This window comes from Apis laboriosa, unplaced genomic scaffold (assembly GCF_014066325.1).
Source record: "Apis laboriosa isolate Shangri-la unplaced genomic scaffold, ASM1406632v1 scaffold1_cov151, whole genome shotgun sequence".
In the NCBI taxonomy this organism is placed as follows: Eukaryota; Metazoa; Arthropoda; class Insecta; order Hymenoptera; family Apidae; genus Apis; species Apis laboriosa.
In genome coordinates, this window is record NW_025222279.1 from 4,804,662 (window position 1) to 4,824,206 (window position 19,545).

The 19,545-nt window shown below is 37.0% G+C and overlaps 1 protein-coding gene across 1 annotated transcript in view; it reads left to right on the plus strand.

Moving 5' to 3' along the window:
- Positions 1 to 2,065: 2,065 nt before the first annotated feature.
- Positions 2,066 to 19,545, plus strand: part of LOC122712376 — a 98,998-nt gene continuing 81,518 nt past the window's right edge. Inside the window, exon 1 of the mRNA XM_043931963.1 lies at positions 2,066 to 4,042. Within this exon, the coding sequence (XP_043787898.1) occupies positions 2,066 to 4,042 (1,977 nt within the window). The remainder of the gene's footprint in view (positions 4,043 to 19,545) is intronic.

Below are 19,545 nucleotides of genomic sequence, written 5' to 3' on the forward strand. Positions count from 1 at the left end.
TTCGTTCGTTCATTCGAAGAAGTCGAACTTTGTTCCTAAAATTGCCCCCTCCTCCGATTAATCCTCCGCCTGCTCGTTAAATTTTCCTTTCATCTCGTCTGAAATATCGGAATGCTTGAAAGGGATAACACAGTTATCACGTCGATCCGAGATTAAATTGGTATGGAAGATATTGAATCGACTATATATATGTAAAACGATAAATGGATCGATGGTAAATTGTACGGGCATTAGAATGGGAAATATTTGTTCGATAATATTTGAAACGAATATCGTGGCCGCTGTTCAAACACGCGCAAACTAGAATTATCTGTTCTCGGTTCTTGCTTGTACGCCGAAATCGTACGTAATCCAAGCCAAATTAACGATATCAAAGGATTTCCATAAGAAGATTCTTCGATGAACGTTGTTCGTTAAATCGATGGAATAGGAGAAGGAAATGGAGTCTTGTATTCTAAGGATTTTTGTGAAGGTATTATTCGCGTTTAATCTGTCGAAAGTCGAATTAAATTTTAAGTCTCGTTAGAAATGTAATCTCGATATTTGATAAAGGAAAAACGATAGATTCGTATCTTCCTCCGAAGAAATGGAAAAATTTCAAAATTTTTTGTATTCAATGCTTCGACAATGGATGAAAGATTGCTAAGGAACGATATCGTGCGTACACGTCTTTGATAGATTAATTGGTTTTTATTTTTTAGAAAAATTTAATAAAATCGATAGGAAGCACATATGTAAAAGACATTTTCATAATTATTTGCATGGTTACAATCATTCCAATGATTTCATCTCGAATTCATTGATTGACAAATGTTTCGCGAATTAATTAATATTTCTTCCTTTCGTACGTTTCAAAAGCGGCGCCATCATTTACCTCAAATCGATTTCCGCCATTTTCTTCGCGATATCGAAAGCGTACCTTTGCCGAATTTCACGCAGACTATGGCCGAAATATATATAACGTAGAGAAGTGGTCGAAAGCGAACAAAAGGGAGGAAACGTTTGCTCGTTCGAATCACGTATCTTGCTTTCTATTTATCCATCGACCCTGTCCACCGACAGGGATCCGTTTATCGCCGTATCCGCAAAATTTATATCACCTTCAAGAACGCTAGTCCTCCCTCGTGTGGAGAGAACGTAAAATATTTCGAATCGTTTCCATGTTCGAAAAAATCGTTCGCGCGAACGGACGAGAAATTTTGAAATTTTTGAAATTTTTTTCTTTCGTCCGAAATTTCACGCTTTATACTCGTCGTTTTTAATTTTTCGAAACGATGCTTTCTTTGTAGAAATTCGTTATTCTCGAGAAGTTGAAATGTAAGGCAAAATTATTTGTGAATTAGTATTAATTATTCGTTTCAATTAGTAATATTTATATGATTAGTATTTATGGTTCGAAAGTTTTTGAAGGATTAATATAACGTTAAATGACGATGAGTATCGCGTACGGAATAAATTTGATCAATTTTGGTTAAAAGTCTACGACTTAATTACTCGTGAAATGAGTTTGATTAATTTCAGAAGTGTGAATTTATGAGAAATTACTGTTGTGTGTATTCCAACGCGAATAGCAGACAATTACAAAATTTGTTTAATTCATTACACAAACTCGAAAAGTCGCCTTATGTATTATTCATACGTGAGTTACCATCTGTCTCTCAATTTACATTTCAAGTTTCTTTCGCACAATCCTATTCTCCTTTCGCCAAACCTATTATTATTCGCGAATCTTTTGCAAAAATTTCCCCAACTTTTAATAACGACCGCAAACGCTCGTTTAATGGAAAATTTTAAATACAGAAAAATTTCTGCAAAAATTACCTCCGATTTTGTCGATAACAATTTACATAGCTTCTCTCGAAAATCCATCTCGAAAAGCAACCAAGAATTAAAATCTCATCCATTCTATATTTTTTTCAGCCAACAACTTGAAGAAGACTCCGATTAAAACCACTCCGAACGCGTCTAAAATCCCCTCAGGAAACAATTCAAATCGACACCCTCCCCACCCCACAAGAATTCAAAGTTGAGAGAATTCGAATCGGTCGAATGATCCGCGATCGAAATGGTGATCGCGAGCGGATCCGCCTGCGGTGGGGCGTCGAGCAAGCTTATTAGGAGATCCCGAAGATTGTCCTCGACCAGGGGCTTGAAGCGGGTGAGTTGGAACGCGGCGAGGCGCGGCGAAGACGAAGAAGAAGGGGTCTCGGCCGAGGGGGAAGATGATTCGAAGCGGAAGCTCGGCCTGTGCCCCCCGGGAGCAGAGGGGGCGGGCGAAACGACGAGGTCTGGCAAGACGACGGCGATGAATTGGGAGTTGAACGAGAGGATCAGCCTGAGCAGCGGGTCGAGCCCTGGTTTGGAGGTTCGGCCTGACGCGAGGAGGGGGATAGAGTTGAGCGGGAACCGGAAGAAGGATGCGTGGTCGTGGAGAGGGCGCGTCGGAACGGGGCTGGAGCTGATGAACGTGTCGGGATTCCAGCAGCAGCAGGGGGAGCAGGATAAGAGGCGTGGCAAGGACGCGTCGTGGCCGATCGAGGCCGATTTGGTGGAGAAGGGGGGCGTGATCAAGAGCGACTCCAAGTACGAGATAGGGATCCCCGGCAGCGATCCAGGGAGCACGGGGTCGTCCGGGAAGAGGAGACAGCAGGTGTCCTCCGGTTGCGGATCGTCCAAGTCGCGCAATTGGAAGGGCGAGAAGGAGGGGGAGAAGGGGGAGGGCGGAGGGGGGAGGAAGTGGGTGGGCGGCAGAAAGAAGACGGAGAAAACGAACGACTCGATCTCGAAGAGGTTGGAGCTGATACACGAGCTGAATCAGAAGATCCTGGCCAACTACGAGCGGTTCCAGCAGAGGTCCAGGTCGAAGAATCGCGCCACGAAAGAGGGTAAATGCGATACTTGGAGATCGAAGAGGGAGCAGGGGGATAGAAGTCGCGGGTCGGTGTCGAGCGAGGCGGCGTCGAGAGAGGCGAGGAAGGAGGAGGACGCGTACGAGTACGCGGAAGCGAGGCGGAAGGGGGGGAGCAGAGGCGCGAAGCCGGCGCAAAGATCTTGCGAGCGGGATTCTTGTTCGAGGGGGAGAAAGATGGTGGACGTTTCGAAACGTTTGGTTGGGTTCTCCAAGGATCGTCGAGTCGTGGACGCGTCCTCGGATAAGAAGCGATCCGCCAAAACTTCTCCTTCTTCCACCACCACCACCACCTCCTCCTCCTCCTCGTCCAAGTCGAGAACGTTTCGGGATAACGAGAACTTCACCATGGCGGCGAGGCCAGGTTTCTACGGGGCTAAGGGCTACGAGGATAAGAAGGAAGCCGAATGCTGCGGCGGGTCGAGGTGGTCGCGAAACGGGGAGAGGAGAAGCGGTTTTCACTCGGTGGAGAGGAAGGGGGAAGGGGATCGCGCGGTTATCGACGACACCGACACTCGTCTGGGGAGCTCGAGATTGTATCCGGAAAGGGATCGGTGTAACGAGGCGAGAGTGGAGGATTTCGAGGGGATCGAGGCGACGAGGGGGGACGACGGGACGAAGGAGAGAGAAGAAGGGGAGAAGGGAAGCGATCGGTTGGCGATCGAGGATCGCGACGAGGTCCCGCGAGATCTGCGCTACGACACTGACACGGAGAGGGTGTTGGAGGAAGGGGAGGAAGGAGAGAAGAAGAAGAAGAAGAAGGAGGAGGAGGAGGAGGAGGAGGAGGAGGAGGAGGAATCGGCGAGGGACGAGAAGAGGAAGAAGGCGGCGACCTCGACGGGGAAGAAGAAGAAGAAGAGGAGGGACAAGTTGGAGAACGACGGAGCGCAGAGCAGCGGTGGGTGTTCGACGAGCGGCGAACCGACGAGCGGCCCAAAGGTGGCCAGGCTCCAAGAGACGTTCAATTCCTCTTGGGACTCTGGCGTCGGGGCGGACGTCGGGAACGGTGGAAGCGGTTGGGTGAGGATACACACGGGGATCGAGAGCAGCCTCGTCTATCTCACTGTTGATACCACGGCGAGGGACGTGTGCAGGGACATGCTGTTGGGCGACGACTTGTCTCTGTTTATGCAGGTAAGCGGACCCCGAACTTCCGTGGCTAATTATTCATTTGATTTACGACGCAAAGGTTGCGCGCGACCGCCCCGGTTAATGAGAGGGACGAGCATGCTAATGAGGAACTGCTGCTCTATCTAACTCGCGTCTTTGCGACTATGGGGTGTTTACTTCAAATATTTTTCTTTCTCTCTTTTCTTTTCTTTTCTTTTTTTCTTTTTCTTCGTTTTTTTAACGCTCGGTTCGTTTCGAAGTAAAGAAGTTGTTTAGGTCGAACGGTTTTTTTTTTATGATAATTGGAAGAAAATAATAAAGAAAGAGGATCGATTATGTTTTAAAGTTAAGATTGGGTTATTGTACATGCTTTGGATAATTTTTAACGAAATCTCTGTCACCGATGTATTTACACTTGCTCGAGGATGATTCACTTTCAAATTCTGTCCTCTGTTTTTGTCGAGGCAACGACGAGCGTCGCCATTGTCGTGTCGAGCTAAAAAAAAAAAAGGAAAAAGAAAAAGAAAAACACGCAGCGTTGAGACAAATATGAAACGTCGCCGGCAAGGAAGTTTAAAGGGTGAAACTTGAAGTGATAAAAAAAAAAGCGCGATTTAAGAAAGGGAAGAGAAGAAAAATGAAAGGGAGGGGGGAGGACAAGGTAGAGGACGTCAACGGTTGAGAATAGGGAGAAAGAATGACGGGGAGGGGGAGGGGGAAAAATACGAGAAGGTTTTCACGGAATATCACGGTGGACTTTATCTCGTGCACGAACGTTAACGACGGACCGGAAATCCTGACGTACCGCGACATCTCCTTCTCTCTCTCTCTCTCTCTTTTATTTGAAGGGATCCCAGCGAGACGATTTCGTTTGAGAAAAGAGAGAGAGAGAGAGAAAGAGAGAGTTATCGTTTCCTTTTGATGAAAGAAAGATAAGCGTGTGTGGCTTATACGTCTGTGCTGCGCCCTTTCGAACTGAAATTTCAAGGATGAATGTCTTAATGCGGCTGAAAAGTACGAACGAAGAGAAGAAAGTTTTGAAAAATCTGTGATTGATGCGAGGAATTTTGTTTCTTTTTTTTTTGTTTTTTTTTCCAGGATGAACTTTATTGATGAGAGATCTTTCTTGAATTTTAATATGAATTTGGAGGAAGGGTGATAAGAAATATTAATCTCGCGAGATAAAATTTGCGTAAAATTAAAGTTGAGAGTTTAATTCCGTTAAAGAATCGAGACAAAGGTTCTCGTATATACGGAAATACGAGATTTTCTATTTAAAGGATCATAATGGTTGAAATAGGGGGTAATATTTGTAAACTGGTTGACTCGAGTTGCTTTTATTAACCTCTTTATACATTTGCCGAGCAACAAACATGTATATTGGAAACGTGATCGTTCCGAATCTCCGATATCCAATAACATCGTCTCCCTGCATTTTGGGTCACGTTAAACCTGATATTAGTAGATAGAGTAAAATCAAAGACTCGGTGAGACTCGGTTCGTATATATACAACGTCCCATTATACGATTATAATCAAACTCATCGAAACGTAGCTTTCCTTTGAAGAACCATTTTCTCAACTAATGTAATAACAATGTACACACAAATTATCGAAGATCCATCCATTAACATCTCAATTACAGAATGGATCCTCCCTTTAAGAAGTAGAACGTATCTTATCTTAAAATCCTCAAAAGAGGAAAAAAAACAAAATCAAAGATACTCTAACGTTCCCAAAACGCATCCCAATTATTTGAAAATCTTCAAAAAAACGCTCTAACCCAAAAAATCGTTAGACAACAAGGGAGACAACAAATCCACCCCAAAGGTACTTTCTTCGAACTTTTTTCGTTTCCTTTCGATCCTCCCCATTCACAAAACCAAGTTCTGTGTTTCTCCTGAATCTTCTTCCCTCGACACAAAAACATCTCTCTTCGACGCGCGGGGGTAGAATGCGAAAAGAGGGCGCATCTCGGCTCCTCCACTTTCCCCGTCCGGGGACAAACCGATTTCTCGTACACTCGGTCAAAACTTTCCTTCCTTACCCCTTTTGCCACGAGTGCAAGGAGGGGAGGGGGAGAGAGGGCTCCTCAAAGATAACGAGGTACGCGCCAGTAATCAAAGGAGACTCAGACTTAAATAGCGGGCGTGCCTCTTAAAAGAAGCTCTCGAGGTGGATACACTCCACTGTCACAGCCGCTGCTCAAAGTCAACCCTTGCGTTTGTACAGACGGCCGCAATAATGACGCTGATGGATTTTCGTGTTTTCGTTTCATCTGTTCATCCTCTTCTCTATATTTATACACGCTATCCTTACGGGCCCCCTTTCCTAAAAGTTCTTCTTTTTTTCATCTTTGATTTAAGAGTGTAAGATTCCCGAATGGTCGATGCTTCCAATGAAATTTAGAGTGAAGGAATCGTTCTTTTCTTTTTTTTTTTTTTTTTTTTTCAGTGAAATTTATACGAATGTACGTTACGTTTACGATTTCTTAAAAGTCTTTCTTTTTTTTTATCTTTCGTGGATTGGTTGGTTCTTAATTATTGTGTGTACAAGTTTAAGTATGATTTAATAGAAGAATTCAAGTAAGAATTTTGAAAGTAGATTAATATTTTCATAAGGATTTGTGTTGAATTTCTTCTCTTTCGAGATATCCACACTCGTGTAAACGTCCTATTTCTTTTCGTCGAGTGGTTGCACGACTTCCACTCTTGGAATTAACTGATCCTGCTACCGTGAACAAAGAAACTACTCGCTGCGGGTATAATCCATGAAACGTAATAAACGTAATGAAATATGATCGTGAACGACGAATCGATTGAAAGATTATTTCGAGAATTTTAGTATTTGATAAATATTTATAATTCTTTTATTTGATAGAATTAAAGGAGTTTAAAATTTTTCTTCTTCTTTTAATTAGTCGATGATTTTTTATTCGAGATTTCAGACAATTTTTCATTTTTTTTTTTTTCTTTTATATTCTTTTATATTCGAGATTTTTTTTTCATTTGGAGAATGTGGAATTTTAAAATGTCTTTTGTTTTTAGGGAAAAAAGGAGTCAATCTTCGAGATCTTTTAGCATTTTTAATCGATTTTTTTCGTTTTCGAGAGTGGAAAAATTTACAATCTTGCTCTTTCTTTTAAACGTGCTATCGCTTTCGAAGCTATTTTTTCAACAACTTGTAAGTACATATGTTTTAAATATTCGAATAATTTAATGTTTCCAAAGAAAAAAAGTTAATTTAATCTTTTCTTTATAACAGTGTTGTTTTTAAAAGTATTACGATAAAACTCGAACTAAAAGTTCTTTAGAAGGGATCTCTCCTATAGTTACGAATAAGAAAGGCACGTTGACTCTCAAACTGCCAATTTAATATCTATAAAAAAAAAATCATCTTTTTCCGATTTTTCATTCGAATGAACGAACGCATTTTAAATTCCATACTAAAGATATCTCCATTTCTATGGATAAAACTCTCTTCGTATTCCTAATGTAAATCTTATTTAGGTGTTATTTCGATCGATTCGACCCGTCTCGCATTCATTTTTTAATAAATCTCGAGAGAGAGAGAGAGAGAGATACGGGTGGAAATTCGTTAGAGAGCGGAACGGTATGCGAACGACTCGAGAGCAGCTGTCGCATTCGAGAGGCCATCGTTGAAACAGGTGTCCCCTATCCGAGAAACTGTGGCAAGGAAGTCAGGTAGTTGGTAACACGTGACTGACCGGTTCAAGCCGCGAGAACAGGTGTTTAATTACGTAAGGGTTGGGACAAGTTCGCGCGCTGGGTTACGTGTCCGTCTCGCTACGAGTTTCAGGAATTTTACCGCAGCTATGGGAAACTCCTCGTGGAGTTTTCGTCCGGTTTTCCAAACCTATGAGTTTCCACGATAAAAAAATGAAATAACGATAAACGGGATTCTTTCGAAGAATTTAAATTTCGAATATTTGTAACATTAAGAGTCTTCTCCCCTATATTCGAATACGCACGATTTTAGTTTCCTCCATTTTGATCGATAATTCGAAATCCGGACGAATTCTCGCTTCCTTTTTTAACATATAATATATTTCATACATTTAAAAATATTTTTCCTTTCTTTTGTCCCTGTTATTTGCACGGGGAATGGGATTATATAAAATCGGCCGATCGAGACGAAACAATAACGCGATACGATTAACGATGAAATTAGCGACGCGCGGTCGATATTATAAAATTAATGGCAGCGTGATGAACGCCGTGAATTCGAAACGAGCATGCGCGCCACCGTCCACTTCCCGTCGCAACAAATATTTCCACCGCTTCCTCCTCCGTTTAAACGCGCGCGTAACGGCTGCGTATCGACGTTACGGATCGTGGGTTGTTGTAATCGATGTAGATGGAAACGCGCGATTAAACTCGAATCGCGATTCATTCTCGGGGACTCGGATTTTTGGCTTCGTTCGCGCGGAATCACGTTTCGAAAAAGGCAAGAGTAGTGATCCGTTCGATCCGCAGCGATCGAAAATCTCGTTATTTTTTAATTAATTCCATCCTTCTCCCCTCCACTTTGACCGCCAGACGATAAAAAGCAATCTTTTCCCCGCTGAAAATTCGAATTGTGGAATTAAATTTCCACGTCAAACCAATCCTCGTCGTCATTTCGCTTCTTATTCTCTTTTTATTTTTATTATTATCGCTTTCCTTTTTTTCTCTACGTCATCATCCACGATTAAACTATGATCGAAAAAATTATTTACACTCGCAACAAACGTTCGATCTTGTATCATTATTTTTGCTTTTCTTTTTTTCTCTACGTCATCATTAATAATAAAATTATGATCAAAAGATTTACTTATATTTTTACACAGTATTCAATGTTTTACTATCGTTATTATTTTTGCTTTCCTTTTTTCTCTACCTCATCATCAACGATAAAATTACGATCGAAAGAATTATTTACACTCTTATATTCGCGAAAATATTCGATCTTCTACCATTCTCGTTATTATATCACTTTTCTTTTTTTCTCTACGTCATCATCGATAATAAAACTATGATCGAAGGAATCCAATTCAAACTTGCAAACATTCAATCATCGTTATTATTTTTGCTTTTCTTTTTTCCTCCACATCATCATTAAACGATGAAACTATGATTGAAGGAATCCAACTCAAACTCGCAACAACGTTCAATCTTCTATCATCGTCATTATTTTTACTTTCCTTTTTTCTCTACCTCATCATCAACGATAAAATTATAATCGAAAGAATTATTTACACTCTTATATTCATTATTTTTATTCTTTTTCCTCTGTGATTGAAGGAATCCAATTCAAACGTGCAATAATATTTAATCTTATATCATCGTTATTATTTTTATTTTCCTTTTTTCTCTACCTCATCATCAACGATAAAATTATAATCGAAAGAATTATTTACACTCTTATATTCATTATTTTTATTTTTTTTCCTCTGTGATTGAAGGAATCCAATTCAAACTTACAACAATATTCAATCTTCTATCATCGTCATTATTTTTACTTTTTTTTTTTTTTTCTCTATAATTGAAGGAATCCAACTCAAACTCGCAACAACGTTCAATCTTCTATCATCGTCATTATTTTTACTTTCCTTTTTTCTCTACCTCATCATCAATGATAAAATTATGATCGAAAGAATTATTTACATTATATATTTTCTTATATTCATTATTTTTACTTTTTTTTCCCTCTATGATTGAAGGAATCCAACTCAAACTTGCAACAACGTTCAATCTTCTATCATCGTTATTATTTTTACTTTCCTTTTTTCTCTACCTCATCATCAACGATAAAATTATAATCGAAAGAATTATTTACACTCTTATATTCATTATTTTTATTTTTTTTTTCCTCTGTGATTGAAGGAATCCAACTCAAACTTGCAACAACGTTCAATCTTCTATCATCGTCATTATTTTTACTTTCCTTTTTTCTCTACCTCATCATCAACGATAAAATTATAATCGAAAGAATTATTTACACTCGTATATTCATTATTTTTATTTTTTTTTCCTCTGTGATTGAAGGAATCCAACTCAAACTCGCAACAACGTTCAATCTTTATATTTTCCCCGCCTTTACGAAACGAAAGGAGACACGATTGGTGGCAATCTACGTTTATTCTTCACGTTTAATTTCCCACTTTTCTTACGTACATTTTACCTTTTCGCCCTGTTCGCAGCACAAAACGCGAGAAAATTGAACGATTATCGGAATTCCATCAACGAGACGGTAGAAATAAAACACGGCTATGGTTAGCCCATTCACCCTCCCCCTTTCGTTTCATCCCCAGCTGAATATCTAAATGAATCTGAATCGCGAGAATCTGAATCGAGCATTCGTCTGTGGCACTTTTTCCTCCAACCCTGGGGCAAGGATATTTTTAAGATCATTTGTTACAAGAAATAAACGTCCTCCTTCGCAAAGTTTATTTTCTCGCGTTGAATTCCTTTCTTGACGAGGGATGAAAAAGTGTCTCCCTACCATAAATTGAATGTTCTTCGTTAAATAGGTCTGATAATAATTATAGTGGATATTGTTATGGAGGAAGTTTTGTTTTTAATAATACATGTAAATCTTCGTTCTTATCACTAAGAAACGTGACAAAAGATCACAATTTCATTCACGAGTTTAGAATTAATGATTCACATTCGTATTCATGATTTTATATATTTGCAATCGTATGTTTTATTATATTTAAAAAAATCCCAGAGAGAATTATTTGTATATAAAAACTGATGATATGATTATCGATTATTCGACGTGCCATCTCGACTTTTCATAAAAAGCAACTTAATTAAGAGCAACTTTATTTATTTTTCATAGAAATCGTTCAAATAAAACCGCGCGATTAAACGACGCGACCCTCTTTATTATTTGGAAAATATAATAATTTTAATTTTGTAAAGTTGTGTGAAATGTTCATTTCGTGCGGAATTCCGGTGGAAATTTTAGAAAAATTCGGGTTAACGAGCAGAGCTCGATTATCGATGATTCTGAAGGGAGGGTGGCTCTCCGAGTATTTCCACCGGTTATAAAAAAAAAAATTAACATCTTCGTCCCAAAATTTATTATTCGAGAGCTTGGTTGATGCGCAAAGTCATCTTGAGCAAAATGCCATTTCGAAGATTATGGATTCGTTACAATATTTTCTCACGAGTTATAATTAATCCTAATGAATATTCACGATAAACATATTTGTAAACTTATGCCTGCAGATCATGCGGATACAAATAGTTATGCAAATAAGTGTAATTTTATCGATGAATTAACTTCATTGCGTTGTTGCCCTCTTTAAAATATTCCGTCGATTTTGAAACGAAGTTTCTTCGAATTTTCTTCGAAATATTCTCCTCGAAATAAATTTAAAAAGATTCGATTCCAAGTGAATTTAGAAATTCTATTCTTCAAGAGATATATCAGAATTAAATTCTAAAATGCAAAATTGAAACTTATCTCTAACATTTTCGAATAATATAATTAATATAATTTTATTAATATAATTTTCGAATATAAATATTCGAACAATCGTTCTGATCTGCGCAATCTTTCGTTCCATCGAGCCGTCAAAAATTACTTTATCGTTTTCCCTCTTCGAATCGAAGATAAAAAAAAAAAAAAAAAAAAAGACACTCTTTTTTTACATTCCACTTCTCGCTCGTTGATCCCTTAAACACGAATAGCGCTGTAAATTCCGTGAAAAACAACTACAACCGAGATCATCGAAAGGGTAACGCGTGTAATCGCCCTTTCGCGAATTTTCACCCTCGATTCGCTCTCGTGTATACGAGAGATCAAAACTCGGGGAGGGGAAATTTGGTGGTGCCATTTCCCAACGTATCGTGACGAAATAATAAAAAAAAAAAAAAAGGAGGAAAAAAAAGGTACGCAGGAGATGAAAAAGCATCGCAACACCTGCAAATGCTCTAATCGTAATCCTCTTAACGGGGGAATCGGTAGAAAGAAAACGGCGAAAAAAGTGGCGAAACATTTATAACGCGTTGCTCGTTCCAATAATATTAAATAGGATGATTTTCGAAATTTCCGTACGATTTTCACGAAATTTTTCGATTTTTAAATTTTAAATCGCGAATTTTAATTATTGAAAAATACGAAAGAAGAGGATTGAAGGAATTTTTTTGACATTTGAAAATATTTTAAAATTCTATTAAAACTCGGTCCAATTTAAGAGTTCAACGGTCCAAACTCAAAATCTATCGCCTAATAAGTACAATTTTTCGATCGATCGAGAAGAAAGTTTCGAAAAAAACAATGCATAGTTGCGATAAAAGATAATTTGTCATTGTCCGTAATGTGGAAAAAATAAAAATAAGATATCTTGCATTCGACTCTAAAGAATATCGAAACATTGTGCGTAACAAATTTCGTTTCTTACAAAAAGCTTTTCGAACTTCGTATTTGTAAAGAATCAAATCATCGATCTTAGAAGAAGATTCACTCCATCGCAATTATTGCTCTCCACCTGATCCTCTTCATCCTTCAAAAGTAAAATGGAGAAAGAAAGAAAGAAAAAAAGAATGAAAGAAAAAAATAAAAAAAAGAACAAAAAAAAAAAATATATAGCAGTTTCGGTCCATAAACTCCGTGGAAAAAAGGGGAGATAAACTGAACGACACGATTTCCCGGGGAAGTGGATCCGAGTGTAAAGTCGAAAACGACGAATTCGCGCCGCTACATCGTTCCATAAATAAATATAAACCGTGCATCCTCCGTGTCCAGCTTAGAGTTTTTATATAAAAATCGTAAAGTTGGCGAACACCTGGCCGAGCGTAAAGTGCTTTTTGACGAAGCGATCGTGGTTTTATCGCGGACCATTAAACAGAAATATTCCTTTTCCATGCCTCTAACTTCCTCCTCGTTCGTCGATGCCACCGATATGAAAAGGGTCCGAGAAAGGGGTGGCATAAAGGGGTTGAAAAGGGGGACAGGAGGACACGGTCGGTGTGCACCGGCAATCGTTAAATAACGTTCGCCTTCCCCGTGAAAGGAGGACTCGTTAAACGGTAAATTGTTGCTCGTGAACAAGGAGCCAAGTTTTTATTTATAGTTATATAGAAGATAGTTGTATAAAGGAGGAAGGTATGTATATATTCTTTCGCTTTTAAATATTTTTTTTCGCTTAAAGACGACTGAAGATACGGTTGTTTTTTTTTTTTATTTTTAGGAAAAGTTGGAATCGGAGAAAATTTGGAAAGAATTGGAAAGTAATTTTAATTTTAATTTCGAAAGATTGTTATTAAAACCGTTGGATTGAGATAGATGTTGAAATTGTTGAAAAAAATATTTCCGCGTGAATACGTTCTTTTATTTCGTAGAAAAAAATGTAGTAGAAATTTTTTTTAATTTTTATTTATAGAGATTTTAATATTTTTTTTTCTTTTTTTTAATTCGAATTGCAAAAGTGAAACGAGAAGGTTAGAAATTTTAAAAAATTTTAAATCTCGATTTCTAGGTTAGGATTGTAAATTTTCGCGAAATAGAGATCACGAGATCATTTTATTCATTATGATACGTTTGCATATGACTTATTTTTAAAATTTCCGATAATGGCTAACGAAACAAACGAATATCGCCGCGACAAATCAACTAGGATATGTATGTACATACAAAAGCATTAGCTGCTTATAATGAGTTTTGTTAATTATACGCAAAGACCCCTGGGGAAATGCAACTAGCCTGGTTTCCCGCTGCTCGATCGATAACGTCAATTTCCATCGAAAATAAAAATAAAAAGAAATCCTCGCTATCTTTAATTCCGAATTTGAATTTCTTTTTAATCGTCCAACTTTTTTTCTTTTCTTTTCTTTTCTTTTCTCTTCTCTATTATTCACCATTTATCTTTAATCTTGGTTCGTACGCAAATTCTCAAATATTATTAACATTTAAATTGAAATCGTATCTCTTACTGCAATGATTATTTCTCAATTTCTGTCGTAAATTACAATACTTAATGACCATTAAAGTTCGAGTTTGTAAATTATTTTTATTGTATATTTGTTTTATTATTAATCGAGCAGTTAGTCGACGTTGATTACGATTAAATTGCTTGATTTTCACTGAAATATTATTGGAACGTAGAGAAATTTTACGAGGTTGTTAATAATTTAGGCGCATAGATTTCGCATGTTTTACAGCTGTAATTACAACTCGTTCCCTGGGAACGTCCTAATTAACGGAGTTAGAAGATACGCGGGAAATTGCTAGAGTATCAACATGAAAATAACTTCGAAACTGTTCAAATCGAATTTTTCAGACTCGTGAAATATTCGAGTAATTTATAAATTTTAAATCCATTCCAACCGATTAAATTGTTGATTGCTTTCTCGTGAAAAATTCTCGTGAATTACGTTTTATTTCAACTTTGAATAAATAAATGATGCAACATATATTATGCGTGTTTCTGTTACACGTGCAAGTAAGTAAATTGATTACACAGTTTCTAACATTTTTTAATATTTTTCTTCGACATTCCCAAATTCATTTTTCAATATTCCCAAAATTTTTAAATCCTCCCTTAATTATTATTAATTAATTATTCCTTACGAAATCTTTCTTTCTTTCTTTCTTTCTTTCTTTTTTTAAGAATTTTTGACAAATTTTTAAAATTTTCCTTCGCCAAAGAAAATTTCGAGAGATCGTCCGATTTGTTTTCAGCCGATACTTACAGGCTTGCAGCTTGATTCTTTCCGGAGAATGACAAAAAAGTCGTCTCATGGAATCGAATCGATTGATCAGCTACCGGCTGATGGAATAGCGATTCTTTTCTAAGACGGATCGCTTACGATACTTTTCTAGACCGGATTCTTGAGAAATACTCCATCTTGGCAACTTGTTTATTGAATTTAATTCACAGTAATTTCGTAAAAACGTAACGTCGAAACAATAATCATAGATCGAATAGAAAAAATATTCTTCGAAGAAATTCGAAAAAGAAACTCAAAAAACAGAAGAAATATTTAAAATTTGACTTTGATCATCGAATCGAATTCTTCTATTTGTTCCAATATTAAAAACTCGCAATTCAACGAAGAGGATCTAATTTACTCGATAATTATTTAATCGTATTACTTGTATCATCGTTCCCTGTATTATTATTTAATCAAGGCGATCGTTTCCTCGAACGCCCTTTTACGAAATTTCCGGAATATGACCGGCTTTGTTGGTTCCTTGGGATAGGGGGAATCCGCAGGAAGTCGGATCGCGTAACTTAGGCGAAAGGAAATAATCTCGAGGGTATTGCTCTCTCTCTCTCTCTCTCCCTCTCTGCAGACACACTGTCTGTTCCTCCTCCACGATGACATTTACACGACGTTGTTTCGCCCATCCGAAGGTTCCAGACAACAAACATATGGATGTAAATGTCATGGAAATTCCGTTCTCAATAAAAAAAAAAAAAACTTAAATTACGAATTAATCGGAAAGAACGACGGCAACTTATCACAATTATCCATCTTTTATTTTGAAAAGATTGTCGAAAAGAAATTTCAGTTCAAAGAAAAATCACTTTCGAGAAAGAACGAAACTTCCATTTCTTAATTTTGCATCAATGAAATTTGCAGTTATAATAAATTCAGAGGTGGACTGAATACGAAATTCTGATTCGCCGCGAATAAAAAAAAAAAAAAAAAAAAAAAAAAAAACGGAAAATGGCATAATTCCACCGAGCGGATAATTGCTCAGAACGATATTTTATTCTTTCGCAAGTTGGAACACTTAACGCGCGCTAATGTTTAAAATCGTTGTGGAAAATGGTGAAGAAAAAAAGAATCGTGTCGCGAAACGAAATATTTTAATCGATTCGCGGTCGATTATTTTTTTTTAATGATCCACCGAATAAACTTTTCTATTTCTCTCTCTCTCTCTCTTTCTTTCTCCTCCTCCTCCTTCTCGTCGTTTTTATGTCAATAAACAGAAATTGAGATCGGTTTTCGGTCACGTCGCGATTAACCTCAGCTGGATTATTTTTTTTCCATCCTTTTTTTTTTTTTTTTTTTTTTTTTTTTTCTATAATATCCTTTTCCCCCGTTTAATAAATGGGACACGAGAAATGGAGAGCAACTAATGGCATATTTGATCAAGGATTTATCGCCTTGTTTGTGGAGCGTGAAGATACGCGTGGTGAATTATATTTTGGGGATGAAATTTTTTTTGATATTTTTAAAGTTGGAAAATTTTATTTTATTTTATTTTTTCATTTATAGATATAAATTAAACATACGAAATAAAAATTTAAAAAATACGAATTAAAAATTTGTTATTATAATAATTTATAATATCGCGATATTATTTTTCTCTTTTTCTATTTTTTTTTTTTTTTTTTTTTAATCGAATCAATCCGATTTCAAAACCGATTAAACTCGAAAATCGTTCCACGTATCTTAACAAACTCTTCGAGAAAGAAGAGTTTTCTTTTTCTCAACAATTACATCGGAAGAAGTAATCAATCGAGCTTTCATAAAAAGTTGAAACAAAGAAGAAAACGAAAACGCTTCGAATTAAAAAGACTCTCTGGGATAAGAGAAGGAAGAAAAAAAAAATAAAAATCTGAAGAAGAATTAAAAGAATAAAAAAAAAAAGAAAAAGGAAAAAAAAGAAGAAGGAATTGGCGTTTCTTCGTGATGGCGGGTCAATCAAACTTGCCGCGAAGTTAGTCTGATTGCAGGTAAAAAGGCTGTTTGGCCGAGGCACGACTTTTTCCAACAGAGACAGAAACTTCTCGATTGATGCGACGTTGAAAGCCCTTCTCCAAGATCCTACAGAGTGGTTTCTTATAAAAGAAACCTGTCCCTGGGAACAGTTCCTGGATCGAAAAGTTTGCAACTCGACCGCTGGAACCTCGAACAGCCTCCAAAGTCCGCAAACATGGCCGCCTCGAGGAGCGAAGATATTCGAGGATGGCAAGATTCGAATATATTTGGATAATAATATTCTCGACAATATTTTACTTTACGTACAATGAACGAAAGATTACTCCTTTGAGTAATTAACGTTTAACGTGATATCTACTAAAAATTATTCTTGCTCAAGCGTGTTCGTTCCTTTTATTTTTGCCTTTGGCTTTGGCTTCGTTTCTGAAACTCCATTTTCAAATTCTCCAACATATTTTTCGATAACGAACAATATGTACCAAGAATTACTCGTTGATTTATAAAAACTCTCTCCAAGTGTTCATTGAAATTAAAAATTATTTATTATTTTTATTTTTTCATTGCTTGTAATATCATTGCTCTTCGACAACGCCTTTTTCTATTTCCTATTACTATTTTTTTAATTGGACATTGAGAATTAAGTTCTCAATACAACAATAAATATCCATCATTCTTCGAAGATCTGCCATTTTCGCAGATGTTCAAATTCTCGAACCTAATTCTTTTTCCCAGTAAACCGGTCTTTTAAGGATAACTTTTACTCTCGGTTTACCAATAAAGAATTATATTTTGGAAAAATATAAGCAAGCCAAATGGTCAAATATGTTCATACAAACTCTCGATATTTTCGTTACGGATCGAAAAACCAAGCGATTTCGATCGTTGGATTGCGTGGCCAATTTTGATCCGACGTTTCCCTGGCCACGCGAAAGCAGTAAAACGGAAGTCGTAAACAGCGCCGATGGTGCGCGGGGCCCGGATTGGGATTGGTTTGGGGGAAAGGTTTCGAGGTTTGAATTGGATGTTTAATAGGTTTTCGATCGACGCGAGTCGATGTCCGCCATTTGAGAATTTGATAATGCTTCGAGCCAATTGTGACGGGACGCTTGTTCCCTACTTCCCTCCTTCCCCTCCATTTTAATTAAACGATGGATAGAATTGCATCGCGCGCTCAGATTGAACAACGAAAATTTATTTATCCTTCCTTGAGACCGCGTTTGATCAATTAAGTAAGTAGATTTGTTGCGACAAGCGTGACGATTGAAAGTAACTTGAGTACAGACGGGCAGTTGACTCTCTTGGTTGAAAAAATAACTAGTTAAAAATTTCGAATAAAGTTTATGTTGAATGAAAACAATAGATAAAAATGGGTATGTAAATGGGTTTAGCTGAATGAATATATTTAATTATACCTGATTGCGTGTATCTGTTTACAAAACATTTGAAGTATGTGAAAGGAAAAACAAATAGGTAGCAACTATGAAATAGTGAAAAATATGAAATAGTTGCTGGCAACATTCAATAATAAAACCGTATAAAATTTCAGTGAACTTTAAATTAAATATAACAGTTTATTTCAAGGTGATCGCTTATTAAAAATGCTTCTTATGTTATCCTCGATCTTACAATTATTCGTGTAATTATTACGTTTCGAAGAATATAAAGTTATTTAAGTAACTTTATACCTCAACTATTAAATTTTACTCATCAATCCTCATATTATTATCGAAGCGTTTCACGTGCAAAGGAAGAGTTTATTTCTTGAATTTAATGCAATTAGATTAGCTGTTGGATCATGCCATCCAAAGATTTGATACGAACGTGAGACTATAAAGATCCCTTTTGAATAAAGATGCGACCGAATATTCTTGAATTTATATAAATAAAAATGGAGGAACGAAAAAATTTTTATTATTATTACGATTATTATTACGTTTCGAAGAATATAAAGTTATTTAAGTAACTTTGCACTCAACTATTAAATTTTACTCGTCAATCCTCATATTATTATCGAAGCGTTTCACGTGCAAAAGAAGAGTTTATTTCTTGAGTTTAATGCAATTAGATTAGCTATTGGATCATGCCATCCAAAGATTTGATACGAACGTGAGACTATAAATATCCCTTTTGAATAAAGATGCGACCGAATATTCTTGAATTTATATAAATAAAGATGGAGGAACGAAAGAAGAGAAGGAAAGAGGGAGAAAAATTGTTGAGATTTTTATCCCAGATTTATTTTCCAAATAATAAATCGTTAAAAAAAAATAATAAATCGTTAAAAACGATCTATTCTTTGGGATTTAATCCCAAATAATCGCTACGTTATTAAGCCTCACGTTGCTGTGCGTTGCTGTGCCATAATCGTTATTAGCATTTCATAGCTGGTGCGTGGGGGAGTGTTTTTTAATTACCGAAGATGAAAGGGAAGCGCGGGCTCGATCCGGAAAATTCACCGGATGTCGAAATTAAGATGGAACGCGGTCGGCCCGCGCGTCTCGCTTAATTAGGTTGGCAAGATTTACGCGGGAACACGCGAAAAACTCGTCGTTCGTGACGAAACGTCGCTAGCCAAGGGAAGAGAAGACACGAGCCCGATTTTCTTCTTACCTTTTATCTTTGCTTTTCTTTTTTTCTTTTTCTTTTTTTCCTCGTCCTGTTCACCATCATATTATATACGGAAACTATCGTAAAACCTGTTAAATTTCGTCGGATACTACGTTTTTTTCTCTTTTTCTATCTGATATTAAACGTTGAAGTAAACGAAACATTGGAAAATTGTTCGCTACAACATTAAAATTTTAAATAGAGAAATAATTCGTTCGATTTCATTGATATA